Genomic DNA, 17155 nt, shown 5'->3' on the forward strand with positions numbered 1-17155 from the left:
CCTGATTAGGACAATAGAAATCCTAATTATTTTTGCTTCATGATTTTTCAATTTAGCATAATTATTTCTATATAGCCTACACTTTCTGGTTCTGAACTTCTAACAGGAGTGGGGCGGGTGTGGCTTAGTGACAATGATTGCAAGAGCAGCTGCTCACCGATTTGACTGCTCCAATGCAGTTCCACCTCTGACACCGCCAAAACATCCATCCGCTATGCGGGTGTCTTCTATAACCGGTTAAAGCTTGATCTGATTGAATCTAGGCCTAGGGTTTGAAATAGTCCCTTTGCCATTAATTTGGCAGATATCCTGACAGACTCGTGATAAATGTGATTCACTAGACCTTCTAGATGCCCCACTTATTTCACTTCTCACCAAACATATTCCCAAACGGTGGACATAAATAGGCCTACTATAGCCTATGGAGACGATATGATTTGGTAAGGCCATGGGAATGTAAGAGTCTTTGAACTTTGGGTTACATGTTGGTAAACAACTTCCTCCCCATCCCCTGGCTCTTCCTGTAATCAAAACAAGGGAACAAATTGGAACAACTGTTTTTGCGTGTTTGTTTGTTGTCCTGCACAAAACGTTATGTGATCCGGGCCAACATGTGATGTTTATTCTAGCATCAAGTCAATGCTAGAGCATCCGGACAACAAACGATGTATGGAGCAAGGCCTAAAACTATGAGGAATGAGTATTTCTAAAGAACAGGCCTACATCATAATATATAATAAAGGATGCGTTATATATCAACAAATTGAGATAGCATTGGAGTATAGCTAATAGGCCTACGGAATGCATAATGATGGAAGAACCATATGACATCACAGGAGTGTATTTGTAATAGGCCTAGATTATGATAGATAATAAGGAATACATCACAATGGTAGAACAATACTTCGTTCAATTGTGAGGCAAAAGTTTGAGAATGTAAATGTATGCAGCATAATCAAACCTTTTAGTGTAACCTTGGTTGGTTCTTCTGTTTATAATAATGAGGTTATTTTATCACGTGTTTCATCAGCAGTACCTGAGCTGGAGCTATTGGTTTTAGGCTTCTGGTTCTGACGGGACTCTTTCATCCATGGGAAGATGTGCTTCCGGGTGGTGGAGGTAGGCGAGCCATGTACCGAGCCATTTGAGTTGGCTTGACTGAAGCCGTTGCTTGTGTTCTGGTTGAGAGAACTGGGGGACTGTGACTGGGGATGGGGTGGCGGGACAGACACCGAGACCTGTGGTTGATTGCTGTCGGTGAGGACGGGTGGCTGCGCCGCCTGGTTGTCCGTACTCCTATCGCAGCTCTCTGCTATCTCCCCCGGCTTCTGCAGTGCGACCGAGCCGTCTGGGGACTGCAGGGAGCAGGCGGGTCGATGGTACTCACTTTCCACATGAGAGGCCCGGGGATATTGGACCTGATTGGCGTCATAACTGAAGCTATTTGCGCTTTGATACGGGAAGCCACTGTAAATTGCGGAGCTGTCGTAGTAGGTTGCCTTTTGCATCTCGCCGTTTCCCAATATTTATTTCAGAAACTGACAGGGTCTTGACACCCTTGTAGAATAACATTGGCACCCCTTTGTCACGTGACGCCTCTCCGCCAATGGCCTCCTCGGGTGAACCTAGGGTTACAAGAAGCACGGTGAGGAGAAGAAATGGTGGCGATCCATCTTACTTTTCAATACAGAGCTGACACCAGCGACTATGGAGGCAGGATAGGGACAACAGTTCTCTGGCTATTATCGTTTACCTTCTGGTTAACAATACAGGGCATAAAAGCATGCACAAACCTCATATCACCATCTGCACTTATGGCACACCAACTGTATCAAAATAAATAATTTTATAAAAGCATATACTCAATTGTGCCATATTAATATTGGTGCCAAAATTAAATGAGAAAAGACAGTTTCACAGGTTAGTTATAAAACAACAAACGATCGGCCTATGTTGTGCACTTGGTCTGAAGGCTGTTATAATCAGGTTATTATTAGGCTTTATTATATTACATTTATTATTATTATTATTGTTATTATTATTTGATGGATAAAATACACCTCAAATCTCCCATAGGCCTAATCTTTAGATGGAATAGGCGGGCCAGCCTTCAACGCGGTGTGCTATATTCTACCCCAGCCCAACCACCTGGCTAAAGTCTCTGTCTGGGCTAAAAGCATAAACAACCACATTCCCCATTTTTTGGGGGAACCAAGATGGATGACAGGGCTATGAGGAAACCTGAAAAACCGGGCGGGCATTCGCGCATCTCCATGACCACGACGTGAACTTTACCTCACAGGCCTGTAATAATGGCTCCTGTCGGCGCGGACGCCCGTCCCGGTGATGTATGGGGGTCAGTAGGCCGGGACGGGATGGCGCGCTGAAGAAAGCGTCCCGGTGAACAGCTAGGCTATGGCTCGATCAGGCAGACAGAGATCCGGGATGTAGCCTGCAACTATAGGGTTACTAGCCTACTACATGGCTACTCAAGGAAGTAGCCTAGCTATTGTGGCTCCATGAGTAGGAATGCTCAACCACTGCTAGCAGTCTACTCACTGAGGTAGGCAAACTGGGGTCATATCCAACGCGAAGTTATTGCAATACTATCCAATTGAATTGATAGGTATTTATTTTAGATATTCGATGTGGGCAAATGGGTACAATACATACGTTTGTGAAATAAAATAGTTGGGTTTTCGTTAGAGGGATTTTAGGCTTAATTTGTGAAGCATTGTAGTCTTAATAAAGTAGGAGCTATAGGCTAAAGCTATTGTCACAGCCGCTCTAACGGCACCCCAATGGAAATGATGTTTATAATCAAACGAGTAATTCGATGCAGCAGTATCAAGTAACAAACAAACTATTTCAGATCTGAAGCTAATTTCATAGCTAATGGCGACTGGGATATGTTAATAGGCTGTTTAATGTAGGCTATTGTGTAAACCTAAATGAAAATATGAACATATTGTGTAGCATAGTTATGGCAGTCCAAAGGGCAGTTAATTCAAATAAATTACTGAATTTATTCATGATAAAACGGTGGAAGTGGAGAAGGTTTGTGATGATTTATATTAATTATATTTCTATTCAAAATAAATATATTACTACTCTATTAGGCTACTACAATGTAGAACTAACTGTGGGCAATAGTAATAATAGTGATATTAATAAATAAATAATGTAAATCATAAACATGAGCATTATATTAATATACGATGACCTATAAGTTATTATAAAATAATAGAAAATTGATAGATCATTCGTCAACTGCTGCTCGTTACAGCACAATGCACCACGACAAGCAAAAACTGTCTGAAAACCAGACCCCTTGCTCTCAACACACCGTAGAATGAAAATGAATATCACATCCCATCACCACATCTGCTTTTAAAGCCATGATCTGGGAAACATATCAGAACGCTTTTTGATGAATTTCCAAAAGAAATAGTCCGGTACAAAAAAAGAGAAGACAGAGAGAAGACAGACTCGAGCCTTCGAATGCTCAGCCCCCCGCTCCGCGCTACAGAGAAATCTGGCTGCTTGTATTGTGTGTGAACTCTTCCTGAACCGAGATGTAAGTCATACAGTGATAAATCACCGCGCGACACAAACTCCGCCATTTACAACCGAGAGAGATTTCTGGCCTGCTTACCTTATCCTCTGACGACGAATGCAGAGCGCAACGCAATATTTCTCATTCAACGACTAAATCGATCAGAACAGTAGTCCAGAGAAAAAGTTTAGCTAGGGTAGAAGCAGCAGCACCAGCCTGCACCTAGCTCACACAGAACTCATCGGCCACAACAAAAAAGGGAAGAGGCGAGTGGCTCTGTGTGTAAAAGGAACGAACTCCCGTGGATGGGTAAACCGAGATTACGAAAGCAGGCGCGAGCACACGGGTCGCCCAGATAAGCGCTATCTGCCCTCACTGTTGAATTTATCACATGCTAGAGCAGTGCCCATGCCTCATACCAATATTAAACCTAGGCTATGCTGGAGTATGTATACAAGTGCGTGCACAAGTACCATGCAGACATCACCAGACCAGTGAACTCCCCCGAAACATAGCGTCACCACAGACAAGAACATTTATGCAAATGGTTTTTTCGCCTTGAACACAGAAAGCCACTTCAAATCGTGTGGCCCTCCTCCCCCACGCGATGAAGTAGTATGGTTGGGGGGAAATAGCATTACAAAAACCACGAACACCCAGCCCCTAAGTGTTTTATGGCATTTGTTGTTATTTATTCCACACAGAATCGAATAACATAAGTACACAGCTTTTCGCAGCACAGCAGATGACAACGGCACATTACCATTACTATGAGAGGGATAAAGGGAGTCCTTAATCATTAACCAATACGTTTGCATTTTATGTAGCCTATCAAGCCTTTCGTTTACGAATGGTGCTGGGAGTTTTGGTTATTTTCATTGCAATATTCGACTAATCTCAAAATTCCTAGGATGGAATAGGTCTGTTTCCTGAATGGTATGAAAATAATTAAACGATGCGTTTATGAACTGGGGAGGCCGCAGATCAAAGCCAAGGGAAAGACCCCCATCGGGCTCTGGGTGAGAAAAATTGAAAGAAGTTACACCTCCAAAAGGGAAAACAGAGGAGGGAGACTAGAGAAACAGGCGGAGAAAGAAACCGAGAGCATGGGAAATCCCTCTGCATGTGAATGGTGTCGTTTGCGGCCAAGGCAAAAATATATATGTCCTCTTGCATCTCTAGGCAGTAAACACGTCTTGAGCATTGCTTCTTTGGTCGTCTGAGGCCGCAGGATGGATGAATGGAAGGACAGATTCAGCCACACAAAAAATGTATATAGGCTAGAACATTCGGACGGCGTGGGAGGGTGAGTGGGACAAAAATTCACGTGTGAGGATATTTTTTTGCAAACATTGCCTTTCTTTTGACTTGGTATAATTATATTCTCCTTTGTGTTTTGCCGAGATGCTGATTCGTGATTTTCCTTAATTTGGGCCCTAACTACCGGGCTAGATGTCATGTAGATAGTGGGAACAGAAGGCAGATTGATATTAATACAAAAAGGACGAACGCAACCCACCAAACATTGTTGGGCTTTTTGGCAGTACAATGTTGCTAGGTTTACAGCAAGTTAAGTGTAGTCTATAGCCTACGCCTAGGCTGATGGTTTTCAGAGATTTTTTAAAGGAGCAAGGCACGGCTCCGAGAGGTGCGATTCCCCCCAACGTTTTTATAGTGACAGATTACACTACAAAAGACATGTGGAAGAGAACGAATTATTGCTCTCAGGCGTTTCATATCACCACTACAAGCAGTAGGAAGTGTAAGCTACAGGCTATGGCTGTGTGTGTGTGTGATAAAAGTCTGTGTGTGAGAGTGCTGGAGTAGGCGTCTATGTGCTGCTTATTATAATTGAATAAGGATATGGCCATCAAGCATTTCTAACAGAAATCGATAAGGACATAATACGGACTTACCGATGGCAGGGCAGGATCTCGTGAAGACCGTAGGATGGATGGGATTTATTTAGGCAGAATTCTGAAAGAAAATGTTTAATGAACGTTACTAGAGCCAACCTGTTTTCCCTAATAAACCTACAGGTCCAGTATTCCACCTAACATTTAAATGCGAAGTTCATATCAATAAGAACAATATGTATGCTATAGTAGCTTCCTACCATATTTTATAAGATAGTCATTAATTAAATTAAGTAACAATACATCAATTTATGGATATTTGGATAAGACGAATTAATTTTGAGCAATAAATTCCTCCAACATTAACTGACAAAATCAGTCACGCAAATTCACCAAATTTCGATAGTAGTTGAATTGTGATATGTCCTGCAAATGTAGGCGCTGTCCAAAAAGCCTACATATTGTATCATATTGTAATCCTATTTGTTCGTTTTGCAATAAAGTTAGTTAATGTTCTTTAAATAAGAAGTATCATCCACATTATCATAAATAACCACGTTTGGCTAGTAATACAAAATAACACATCTCAAAACCAACAATCAGATTTTTCGTTCAACGTTCAAGTTATTTTATACAAATTGCAAAACTATCCAGAAAACAAAAAAGTAGCTTGCACTTTTGTACAGCTTCTCTATTTTGGGTGTATTTTTCTCCACCATTGGAATTGGATCGAATAGTCATTAGCTCTCGTGCAACGGCTGCCCCATGTCCCCGCGCCCATAAATCACACTCGAGCGCCATGACCTTAGCGCGGCCGCGCGGTCCTGGATGGCACTCCGTCTTCCATTATATCCTCGTTTCCCTGGCGGAGCGGCACAACCCCACAGCTTTTCTTTACTTTTTATGTACCTCAATTTGATTTATCATTTCCCGAGAAAACCCATGTATAACACCACAAAATGATGTATTTTATAGGGAAAGGAATTACACCTTGGAGCAGGACGTCATGACTGCTTTCACCTTTTTCTTTCTTCTTACCAACAGACGTTTAAATGGCTGGGATTATTAGCAAACGGCTATGTAGGCCAACTGCAAATCTGATGTATCTGGCTATAGCTGCCTAACCTTCATTCGGTTCTCTAGCTGAACAAATTGCGAGTCTCTGTACCCTAGTAAAGGATTCTGAGGATTCTGATAAAAATGAAACTGGGGAAAAAAATTGTAATTATATATATATTTTGTTGTTGTTGTGATATTTAAAACACCAATGAAGTTAGGCTACACCATGGGATGGGGAATTGTTATATGGACTTTGAAGCTAAGCTCAAATGTTCCCACAGTATAGTGAAGGAAATATAATTGAAGTTATGTTTAATGTAATTCATTTAGTAGCCAAAAACGTGAATATCGATACTCTTTAAAGATGTTCCAGTCTTAGTTTTCCAGCCAGGCAAAACCATGGACTCTTTTTTTCTTACTGACCTCTGCTTCTCGCGGCAATAACTCGCGACAGTAATGAACAATCGGCGGAAATACCTCAGAATAAAATCCATCCTCCCCAAGCACGAGCTCTGACTCTGTCCGCGAGGAAAAACATATCCGTCCGTGACAGCAGTATAATACCATCCACAAAAACCAAGAACATCTCTCTCTCTCTCTCTCTCTCTCTCTCTCTCTCTCTCTCTCTCTCTCTCTCTCTCTCTCTCTCTCTCTCTCTCTCTCTCTCTCTCTCTCTCTCTCTCTCTCTCTCTCTCTCTCTCTCTCTGTGTGTGTGTGTGTCTCTCCCTGTCTCTCTCCCTCTTGCTTCCTCTCCTCGGCAAATGTCTACAAACCCGCTACTCCACTCACGGAAAGCGGGGTGACGCGCGTAATCAGCATCGTATGGCCAAACCCGGGGATCCGGTTTTTTCCCCCGAGCCAGAACACCGCGCCGTATTATTCGCCCTGCTCACGTGACAAAACGTCAACTTAAATCCCTTTTATTTGAGCCCGTGAATCATTAATGGAGGCAGTCATTGCCCCTGAGGAGAAACGGATCACTTTGTAGGGAGGATAAAGAGGGGTGGATGACACTGCAATGTATCTGGCAAAGGGACAGTTCTCTTGCAGTGCCACTCTACATTCACACAACTCGCCCGATTCCAAAGCTTGTGTGTTGTGTCGGTTTTGGAGGCTCATATCTTTAGTGCCCATTAACGTAAACAGAGAGCGCTAATCCCGATGCAATATACTGTGATGCTAGGCCAGCTAGCCTAGAGCCACTGGCAGAGCAAGGGAAGTGTTTGCCGTTGCGATGTGACAATTCCCCCTACAGAGAGGGCTTTACGGGTGGCGGACGGATCACTCAACACCCGAGTCACCCCTTACTATTTTATTGAGAGATAAGGCTGGGGCTATTGTGTGCTATTGTGTGCAGAGTGTGCAGAGGCCCTCATCATCACCCCACATCCCCGAGCTATAGCCTACAACCACTCACTCACCCATTCAGACAATAGCCTACATGCTGGCGGACAAATGGAAATCAAATGTCTTACAGTTACCTGTCCGAACGCTGAGTAAAGGTGTGCGCCCCGGTAGCCGGGAGGTGTGAGTCAGTCAGTCAGTGCTGATCTGAGCTGAGAGGTGATGGTGCATGAGGGCGCTCATTGAACTGAATCTTTACCCCCCTGGTCAGTGCAGGGACCCTCCATTCATCCTGCAGCTCTTATGCGTTCCCTACGGCCAGTTGAGTAATGCTGGAAATTATAGGTTTGCGCAGAGGGCATACTCGAATCCCAATATGGGGAGGGGGAAGGATCAGGTGGTAATATGGCAACTAGCCTACTCTTATGAGAATAGGGCCAACGACAATAGTCATCTTAGAAATAAATGCATATTCTATTGCAATGCGTAATAGGACCACAACTTCAGTTATGAACGTATTGTGGCCCACTACATGATATCGTTTAGACTTCCGGGGTATTGCCTAAACCTTGACCAGAAGCGCAGCCCTTCTCTCGGCAACGTTTGGCGCTTGATTTCCGTCAACACTGAGCAGCGGGCGTGGAAATGTTCCACCATAAATATTAATCACGCCAAGCGGACATGGACCGCATCCCACTCCCACACCACAGCACCCTTTGTCTTCTCAAACTACAACTTATAAACTTTTAAAACCCGAACAGGAGGAAACAATCTCTTATCAGTTTCCCTGTCAGACCACATTGTGGATGATTGGGAGTGAGGAGGCTATGAATTTATAATTTATGTTGGGTTAGAATTAAGGGTGAATCAGATTTGATTCACATGAATTATTTTTTCTCGTTTTTGTGAAGAGGTGAACTCATTTTTAGAGTTTGGCCTGTACTTTGGGATACATTTTAGTGATACAGAAATGTGATTAATATCTTTCTCTGTTCTTCTAGTTTGGTCAGATTTGCCGAGAGCCCGTGCATTCTAGTTCGGTCAGATTTGCGTAGAGCACTTGCATTGCAACGCTGGAGAGCGTCTGGGGCTCGAGCTGACTGTGGACGGAAAACAGACCCTTTCTCCCACGCCGCCTTTCGCCACCGCACCTGAACTTTTCCCTGACCCAAACCGAGGCGCGGAGAGTCGAGTGTGAAGTTATTTTGCGTCAAAAACAAGGAGAGGATGGAGACTACATAACCAATAAGAGCTATAGCTTCCTTTTCATCCGGGAAAGTTTGGGATCCTATTTTTGAATGGGCTCTTGTTGCTTTCAGCAGTTGATTAGCATATTTCTTGGTTTATACATATTTTTTAAAGTTAGCTGGTAACATAAATCAAACTCCCAACGTTTGCCGGCCGCCAAGAGGACTTGAGCCGTAGACAGTCCTCTCCACACCGCTCCGTCATTGGATGTTCGCCAGACTGCGGTACATATCTCTCCACAATGTTGACATTTGAAGCTCTTAACAGCGAGCCATGGGTTACCGATACACTCAGCCGAAGAGGTTTACATCAGCCAACAGGCTAATGCGAAATTCAACGCCCTAAACTGGCTTGAAGTGCATGCTACAACAGAGAAGCCTCGGTGCATCTCGCTATACACTCCATAACGGACTGACTTCTGTTGTGGTGGTTTGTTTCAGTATGTGCTGTAGAAATAAAACTGTAGTGGTATTAATGTTGAATTCTGGTAGTCATATCTTTTTATGCATTTCCATTGTAACTTTTGACAGTTTATGGTTATATATATATATTTAGTGTAGTGAAGAGGTAATTATATAATTTTTAAGGTAAGAACAAAATACAAAACGTCTTAATTTGAGCAATAATAATACTGTAAAATAATAATAATAATAATAATAATAATAATAATAATAATAATAATAATACACATTATGAATGGCACATTTAATTGAATTAGTTCTGGGAAGCTAATTAACTCAAACTAATACATAACCGCTCAAAGCCATTTTGAACTTACTTATATGCCTATCATTCTTATAACTTCCTATATTGCATGCTACATTAATCTTCCATAACAGCCTATAGCCTAAAGTCAGTGTTTCGTGGGGAGGATGGTGATCTGTTAATGTTTAACTAGGTCCTTGATTGTTCTTTGTGCCTTCTCTGTTTGAGGCGCCCTTTCAGCAATGTGGACAACTGGCCTACTGATATTTGCCTTCTAAAACTTTGCATGTGGCTTAGCTACATGACCAGACATAGGTTAAAATGCACATAAATTATTAATTAAAAAAAGTACATTTTTTACAAAATACTTAGAAAACAGTTATCTTTACCTAATGAAAACTGAATACAGTCAATGACTACTGTTTTACCAAAATCTAACAATAATTTCAATTCAATACAACCCAGCATTATTTATCCCATTAGGAACAAATATGTTTTTTTGTATCAAGAAAATACACTTACAAGTCTATGTGACAGAGCATGCTGGTGTGAATAAAGACTTAGATCTCTTCCTCACTCTGGGTCATTGGGTCACTGTAAGGTAAGGTATCTTGTGATCACGTATGTCCATTGCCAATATACACTTGGGTCGAGTTAATTGCATTGTTTCTTTACAATTACCTTATTTATGCTCAATTAGCGAAGTGGCATTTCTGGGCTCTACACTCTTGATTGTAAGCCACAGGTAATGAGCGCACAAGTAGTCTCACTGCATCTCTTTGTCAATCTCAGCAGTTTTCTAACAACGGGGTATCGCTACATCTTTCATCAATTTATTTGCCAGTATTATATGAGTTCGCTCAACGTTTATGCCACGTTGCAATTCCATATCCGCCTCCTCGGGTGTTTTTGAGTATTTTTAGGGTAAATTTGCTCATAAATATAATATTATGGAAAAGCACAGATACTATACAGAAGTTTGTACTTTTCCACATGCTGAAGCGCCTAGTGTATAACCACTAGTCCAACTCTACCGCCTGGGCGCGCGCCTTGAACACGAGCTGAATGCCATATCCTACCATAATAACTGCCTCTGATAGTCTATTTTCATTGAACACCTACATCTTCATATGCTTAACCATTTAGAAATTGATAGTTTTAAAGTTTGCCAATGACTACATGATGGTTACGGTTACGCATTTTGGCCACAAGGAACCAGTCGCCCAGCAGATTAGTCTAACCCACAGAGCTGCGGGTTAACATGAGGTTGGTGTTGGTATTGGTGAGCAAGAAAGCCTTATAACAAAGCAGCAGCTGAATATATACAATTATAAATAAATCACAACCAAATATCAATGACCTGGACAGTTATATTGCTCTCAACCTTGGAAAAAAGCTATGGAAAACACAAGTTATTCAGGAAAGAAAATGTCCAAGTCTACTCACAATGAGACATGACGGGCTCTATCCACCAGGGAAAAGACGGTCAGGAGCGAGAATTTTGCAGAGGGAAATATTTGATTCGTGCTCCGCGGTGGATCACTTCAAATGAGAATACTGCCGATTTTCATATCTATTTCTGACCCGAGGGTATTCATTATTGAATAAGCCACGTGAGCAAGCATATTAACATTTTAGTACATTGGGAGTGACCTCTATTCGGGTATTAAATTAGCTCAAATTTCTAATTGAACCATCTCGAAATCATAAGAGACTGTGTAAAACATGTGCCAATCATCCAAAATGCCAATTTCTCAACTCCACCTCTGCGCCATGTGCTGGCACAGAAAAGGCCTAGACTAAAGTAGGCAAGATAATTTTTTGTAAATTGATATGTTTCCTTAACACATTACATTTAATTGCACTTGTATCCACTTAAAGCTCAGAGGGAGTTTACAAAGATGTAGCCTTATTACGCATTCCATTCCGGCTGTGGCCAATGTCATTTGATAAGAAAACACTCATTGCACATGCTATAACATTCCACTCAAGCCTACATTATATAATGCCACATAGTCATGGCTTCTGTGTATCAAGGATGGATCGTGGATACTTGTAAAGTCGAATCACTAGATTAAACATACTTCTGATAGAGAACAATATCATGGCCTTGAATAACTGGTTATTGATTTCGTTCACATATCCACTCGCAAATCAATGTTAGAGGTCCCATAATTATAACAGACTACCTTTAATTTACTAGAATAATGTAGATCCTTTGGAAGGGTCAACTAGGTCCTTGTTATTATGGCTACAGTAAATGGAATAGTTTTTTCTTTCTAATAGCTCTAAGTGTGGTCTATCTCAATCCTTCCTTTTGCACACATGATCTGACAGAGGTGTTTGTGTGACAAACAGCAGCGGAGACGACTTTGAGTGAATTAACAGCACGGTTGCACACCTACACGCCATTTTGTTTCCGCATTGTCTCGTGGGCAAAGAAAAAACAAAAGAAAAAGCCACGGAGGTCTGGATATTGTGTGTGTCGTAAGGTCAGGGGTCACACGGAGTGCTCCGAGTCGATGATTGGCCAGAGATGGGGCCGTGTCCTCTAGTTAAACCCTCGGATTGTTTGACTGTAGCAGGTAGTGACCAACACTCGCACGCTGGTGCATTAAGGTTTGAGGGGAAGATGCATTCTATCCTTATAAAATTAAAACAGTAGCAGCCAGATGTGTGGGTGGACAAATACTTTGCTAGAATAGGCCTCTATGGGGCTACATAAAGGTTGGGGGAAATGTATTACCATGGTAGTATCCTATTCGCAACACTCTCATACTGTTGTCAGGCTGTCATATACTGCCAATTTACAGATGATCAACAAATATGCACACAGTATTCCGTTTATTAAGTGTTAACTGTGTATGTAATAATGTAACAAATATTAATGGCTCTTAAATTAAACTTCTTAGCCTTTAAAAGCAGTTTTATAGCACTCTGGAAAGTCCACTGAGAAAGATGCATCTGGGTGAAAAATAAAATGTTATTGGCGTTTTATGCCCACTTTACGCACAACGATGTTTCTGGATGATTTTGCATCTTTGGCTGCGAACCTATATTTACTGAATACCTTGAATACACCTAGTGGCCTTTTGTATGTATTTACTGACGTTTTTGGGGTTGCCTATAAGAATATCACTTGTTTGAGTTGTTTGGTCCAGAAAAAAAATCGAAAGTGGACAAACAAAGCAACATTCAACGCCCAGCTCTCTGTCCAGTTGCTCTTTTGGACCAAGCCTGATAACAACATACCGAACAAGTTGAAACTCATTCTGTTAAAATAAGGTAAGAAACAAACTTTTTAAGATGATATTTTTGAATGTATAAAGAATTGTTTTCTTTGTGCATAGATATCCATAATTAGGTGAATTGTATTGCTTATGTGCATAACATCTATTACACACGCACATTCGAAGCACTGGATAGCTAATTCAAACGTTTAATCCCTGTTTGGGAATAGTGTTACGCCATTAAAAACTTAATGGAAAGTATTGTTATGTCATACATTTGAGAAAAACAAGCATGATGCGCATTGGGGTTGCAAGCCTTGTTAAATCATATATCCAGGCCCTTTGTGCCGCCTTTGACATATAGGCTATGGCATTGTTACCATAGCATTCATTACTTTAATCTATCTCAATGCATATTACTAAGAAATATCCTACAATATCATATCCAAACCAACATCAGCCATATAATTTAAGTACATATTTATTTCACGGGAAAAGTTTCTTGCACGGGCCTAAATTACAATACATTATTACAACGTCCATTAATCAGACAACATATACAAATATTCACAGTTTAGATCACACCACAAAATATGGACAAACTAGTCTACACTGCTACAAGAACAAACAAACGAGGTTGCCTTTTTTTTGCCGACAAAATGGATTCAATATTGTGCCTTTGCTATGAATTGTCTATATTCATTAGGGGTGAAAGTCACCTGGACATTACACGACTTAACACATTCAACAGTAAACCAACTCACTCACACATCACGAGCTAAACCCTAACTCTGACCCTGTCTCATTCTAAACCTGCTGAGATGTCTCAGACGGGCAACCCGAGCTTTCCTAAAACATTATCTTCTTTTCAAGTATATATTTCCATGAGAATTAAACAAAAATAAAAATGAGGCCTCACTTTATCTCTCTTCTCATTCTCTTGTATTATTATTCTATGCAATGATGCATATCATTAAAATCCTGTGATACATTCGAGTGTAATTTCTCCTTCTGTCTTAATAAACAAATACATTTCAGTTGCCATCTTGAGCAGCAAGTGGCGGATTTCGAGCTAAAAAATTAGGAGAGAGCGAACAAACGGAGAGAGGAGGTTGAGGTTGAGAGGGTAAAGGGTATTGAAAGGAGGTGACAGGCCCAACAGCCAAGGGAAGGGGGCAATACCATGGGGGCCGTACTCGAGAATCGGTCCACAAAATTCCGTTTCTGTGTTCTGTTTGTCATTCTCAGTCTGTTGGTTTGGCGCGAGGGTTCCATCACTATAGGGTCGCGGAGCACGGCGTGGGAACGAGCTGCTGGTGCGTGGCAGTTTTGATTTGCTGCTGCTGCTGGGCTCCGGAGGATGAACTTGCAGAGCGGATCTTGGTGTTCGGAAGCTTGTGATCTTTCTTCCACTTCATCCTTCTGTTCTGGAACCATATCTTCACCTGACGTTCGGAAAGGCACATCGTGTGCGCGATCTCCACGCGCCTGCGTCGGGTCAGGTAGCGGTTGAAGTGGAATTCTTTCTCCAGCTCGAGAGCCTGCTGGCGGGTATAGGCAGTGCGGGACCTCTTGGGCACTCCTCCACTGTAACTAGCATTGACTAGAGAAAAGCAAGCACACACACATACAAGCAAGCAGGTGTTACTGCCACATTAAGCACTACAGTCCAAAAACTGACCATCTCCACTAGGCACATTACAAATGTTCTTCTCCATAAAGGTTTGTTGGTAGTTTAATGGGGGAATAAAGCCTACGATGTATTGTGGGGGTTTCGCCTCAATTTCTGTTGCGTAGAATTACCTTAATTTGGAGACCCCATGTGTACAAGCGCTCGCATCCAGGGACAAATCAAGCCTTAGAAAATGATTAACAAAATCAGCGGGGCTGGATATTACATTTTGGCTGGGGTCCAGCCATGGAGGTAGTTTGGTTTAAAAAGCAACAAAGACCTCATGGCCCCGGCAGGCAATAAAATTTACGAGGGGTTCTTAATTACCGACCCCGCTGCTCGATGGTCGTAAATTGCCATTGTAAGGGGTGCTACTAGTGCTGCCTCAATGGGCGTGCATACGTTCCAGTGGTGGCTTGCTCAGTGGTTCCGGTATTTAAACGTGGCGATAACTCACCAACATGGACCTTCTTCATCCAGGGATAGACCACCGGTGGTTCCTTTCCCTTCTGTGCACCGGGATAAGACTCAGTGGCGAGGCTGCAGTCTTTGCTGACGTCCTCCACCGCACCGCCGTCTGGGACTGGGCCATGGTTCTGGGCAATGGGCTGAGGTTGTGCGTGATGCCTGTCGTTAAAATCGTCGAGTCCATTGCTGGGGACATTACCGTAGTCGTAGCTCGGTTCTGTGTAGTTTGACCTCGGATACGACGCCTCCTCATGATGGGGAAAGCCCGAATCTTTTGGCCGTTCGTAGTACTCAGTAGAGGCGGGGATGTATCCGTTCTGTTGATATTCGTCGCATGGAGGAAAGGAAGGTTCGATATAGTTCGAGTTTATCAAATACGAACTCATGATCATTAATTTGTGAAGTGCAACAATACTAATTTTTATCGTGCTGTCGTTTTTCTGATCTCCACCAAACCCTCCTACTCTCTGTCAAATGTACAAAGTTGTCTGATCACGTGTAAACCACCACCAATCACCACGTCTCCTGTGGGCATCATGTAAACAGGAACCAATGGAAAGCCTGGCATTGGCACAACGAAAATTGCTCGGACTAGTCTACGTTGTGTTTTCCTTATTAAATCAAAATAGATCAAGAAAGAAACAATCAAGTCACTTGTTTATCACATAACCTAAACTAAACTAGAATTAATAGTTATTAAACCACGGCCTTGAGGATATGATGATGATGATGATGATGATGATGGGAATCTCTTGCTGTTGCACAGGAAAAGAATGGGCTCTTTGGAAATAAGCAAACTGTAACTGCTCTCTTTTCTGTCAAAGATGACATTGGAGCTAATTTCCAGTCCACTCCTTTCCAAAATGCTTTCCTTTCTAGTCAATTCTGAGTTGGTAATTCCGTGAGTAAAATGCAAATCTGTAAATCTGTATCTCACTTGATTTGAAAGACAATAAAACAAAGCAAGGTTGAAAACATGTCATGTGCGCCGATACACACCTCGGAGGTTTATATTCAGTCATTTCAACCTATGAAAACTAAGCATTTTAATTTAAGAAACGTTTGAGAAGGATAACATCAAATAATTTACATTTGGCTCGTCATATGATGATACAAGATGGCAGCTGAATAGCAGGCCCAAAAAAGGCAAGTGATTTTGACATGGCCAAAGGTTCTTATTTTCATTTCATTTTAGTCATTTAGAAGATGTTCTTATCTAGAGCGACTTCAGCTATACAAGAACAGTGTTAGTTGATGAGAACGTAACATTTGTGTTGAAGTTTGTAGCAACTCAAAACAAAAGTAAGGGATCAACATGCACTCACTTTCTACTACTAAAGCACTTTTTAGTAACCAAAAAGACAGGCCTATACGAGTCATTTTGAGAAGCAAATGGCTGTGATTGACTGTAACTAACCTGTGGTATAATATAGTACATTTACTGTACATTAAGCTGTTCACTTTCCTCCAAGATCCAACATAAAACACCCATAATTTGTGCAGTGTTTTAAACTATTGAGCTGGACACCAGATAATGCTTACAACAGCAACAAAACTAAGGGCATAATAATAATGATAATAATAATAATAATAATAATAATAATAATAATAATAATAATAATAATAATAATAATACATTTAGTGTAGGCCTATTATTAATACGTTAAACAACTACAACAACAGAAAAACTGCTACAACTAAAATACCTATATTTAAGACATCACCTGAAAATATCATGACCATGTAGGCTAAAATTAACCAACAACACTTCTCGATTAATTTCACTATGACAAAAGTGCAATAATATACAGTTTATAATAGAAGCATCCCTGACCGTATCTCTTCTGTGCCATCAGTGTCTCGACAATTGCCATCTCCACGACCTGTTTGCCCTCCAGCTCACATTTCCAAATCCGAGGTGAAAATCTTGAGGACGCCACCTCAACCGCATGAGCAACACTACGGAAGGTGTCTGCGACCGTCTACGTGAAGAAGGCCCGGTGTGCCTTGGCAAGGG

General features: G+C 41.6%; 2 protein-coding genes across 8 annotated transcripts in view; both read right to left on the reverse strand.

Annotated features, from left to right (window-relative positions):
• The window catches only part of LOC121572034 (homeobox protein Hox-A3a-like), a 38982-nt gene that overhangs the window by 5981 nt on the left and 15846 nt on the right, over nt 1–17155 (reverse strand). For 2 of the 7 annotated variants that reach the window (XM_041883895.2, XM_041883891.2), the window contains 2 exons: nt 5473–5533; nt 1037–1625 (listed from right to left, as the gene is read on the reverse strand). In XM_041883895.2, coding sequence (XP_041739829.1) covers nt 1037–1508 — 472 coding nt within the window. In that variant the 5' untranslated portion in view covers nt 1509–1625; nt 5473–5533. Of the gene's footprint in view, nt 1–1036; nt 1626–3655; nt 3825–5472; nt 5534–6894; nt 7094–11214; nt 11304–16972; nt 17083–17155 lie in introns of those variants that run through there. The other 5 variants (XM_041883896.2, XM_041883893.2, XM_041883892.2 and 2 more) reach the window with 5 other exon arrangements.
• Nucleotides 13462–16208, reverse strand: LOC121572038 (homeobox protein Hox-A4-like). The gene is made up of 2 exons (XM_041883900.2): nt 15128–16208; nt 13462–14601 (listed from the first exon to the last, which is right to left on the reverse strand). The coding sequence occupies exons 1-2, from the start codon at nt 15528–15530 to the stop codon at nt 14276–14278; spliced, it is 729 nt and encodes a 242-aa protein (XP_041739834.1). The 5' UTR covers nt 15531–16208; the 3' UTR covers nt 13462–14275.

The sequence above is a fragment of the Coregonus clupeaformis genome, chromosome 8 (assembly GCF_020615455.1).
Source record: "Coregonus clupeaformis isolate EN_2021a chromosome 8, ASM2061545v1, whole genome shotgun sequence".
NCBI classification, from domain to species: domain Eukaryota; kingdom Metazoa; phylum Chordata; class Actinopteri; order Salmoniformes; family Salmonidae; genus Coregonus; species Coregonus clupeaformis.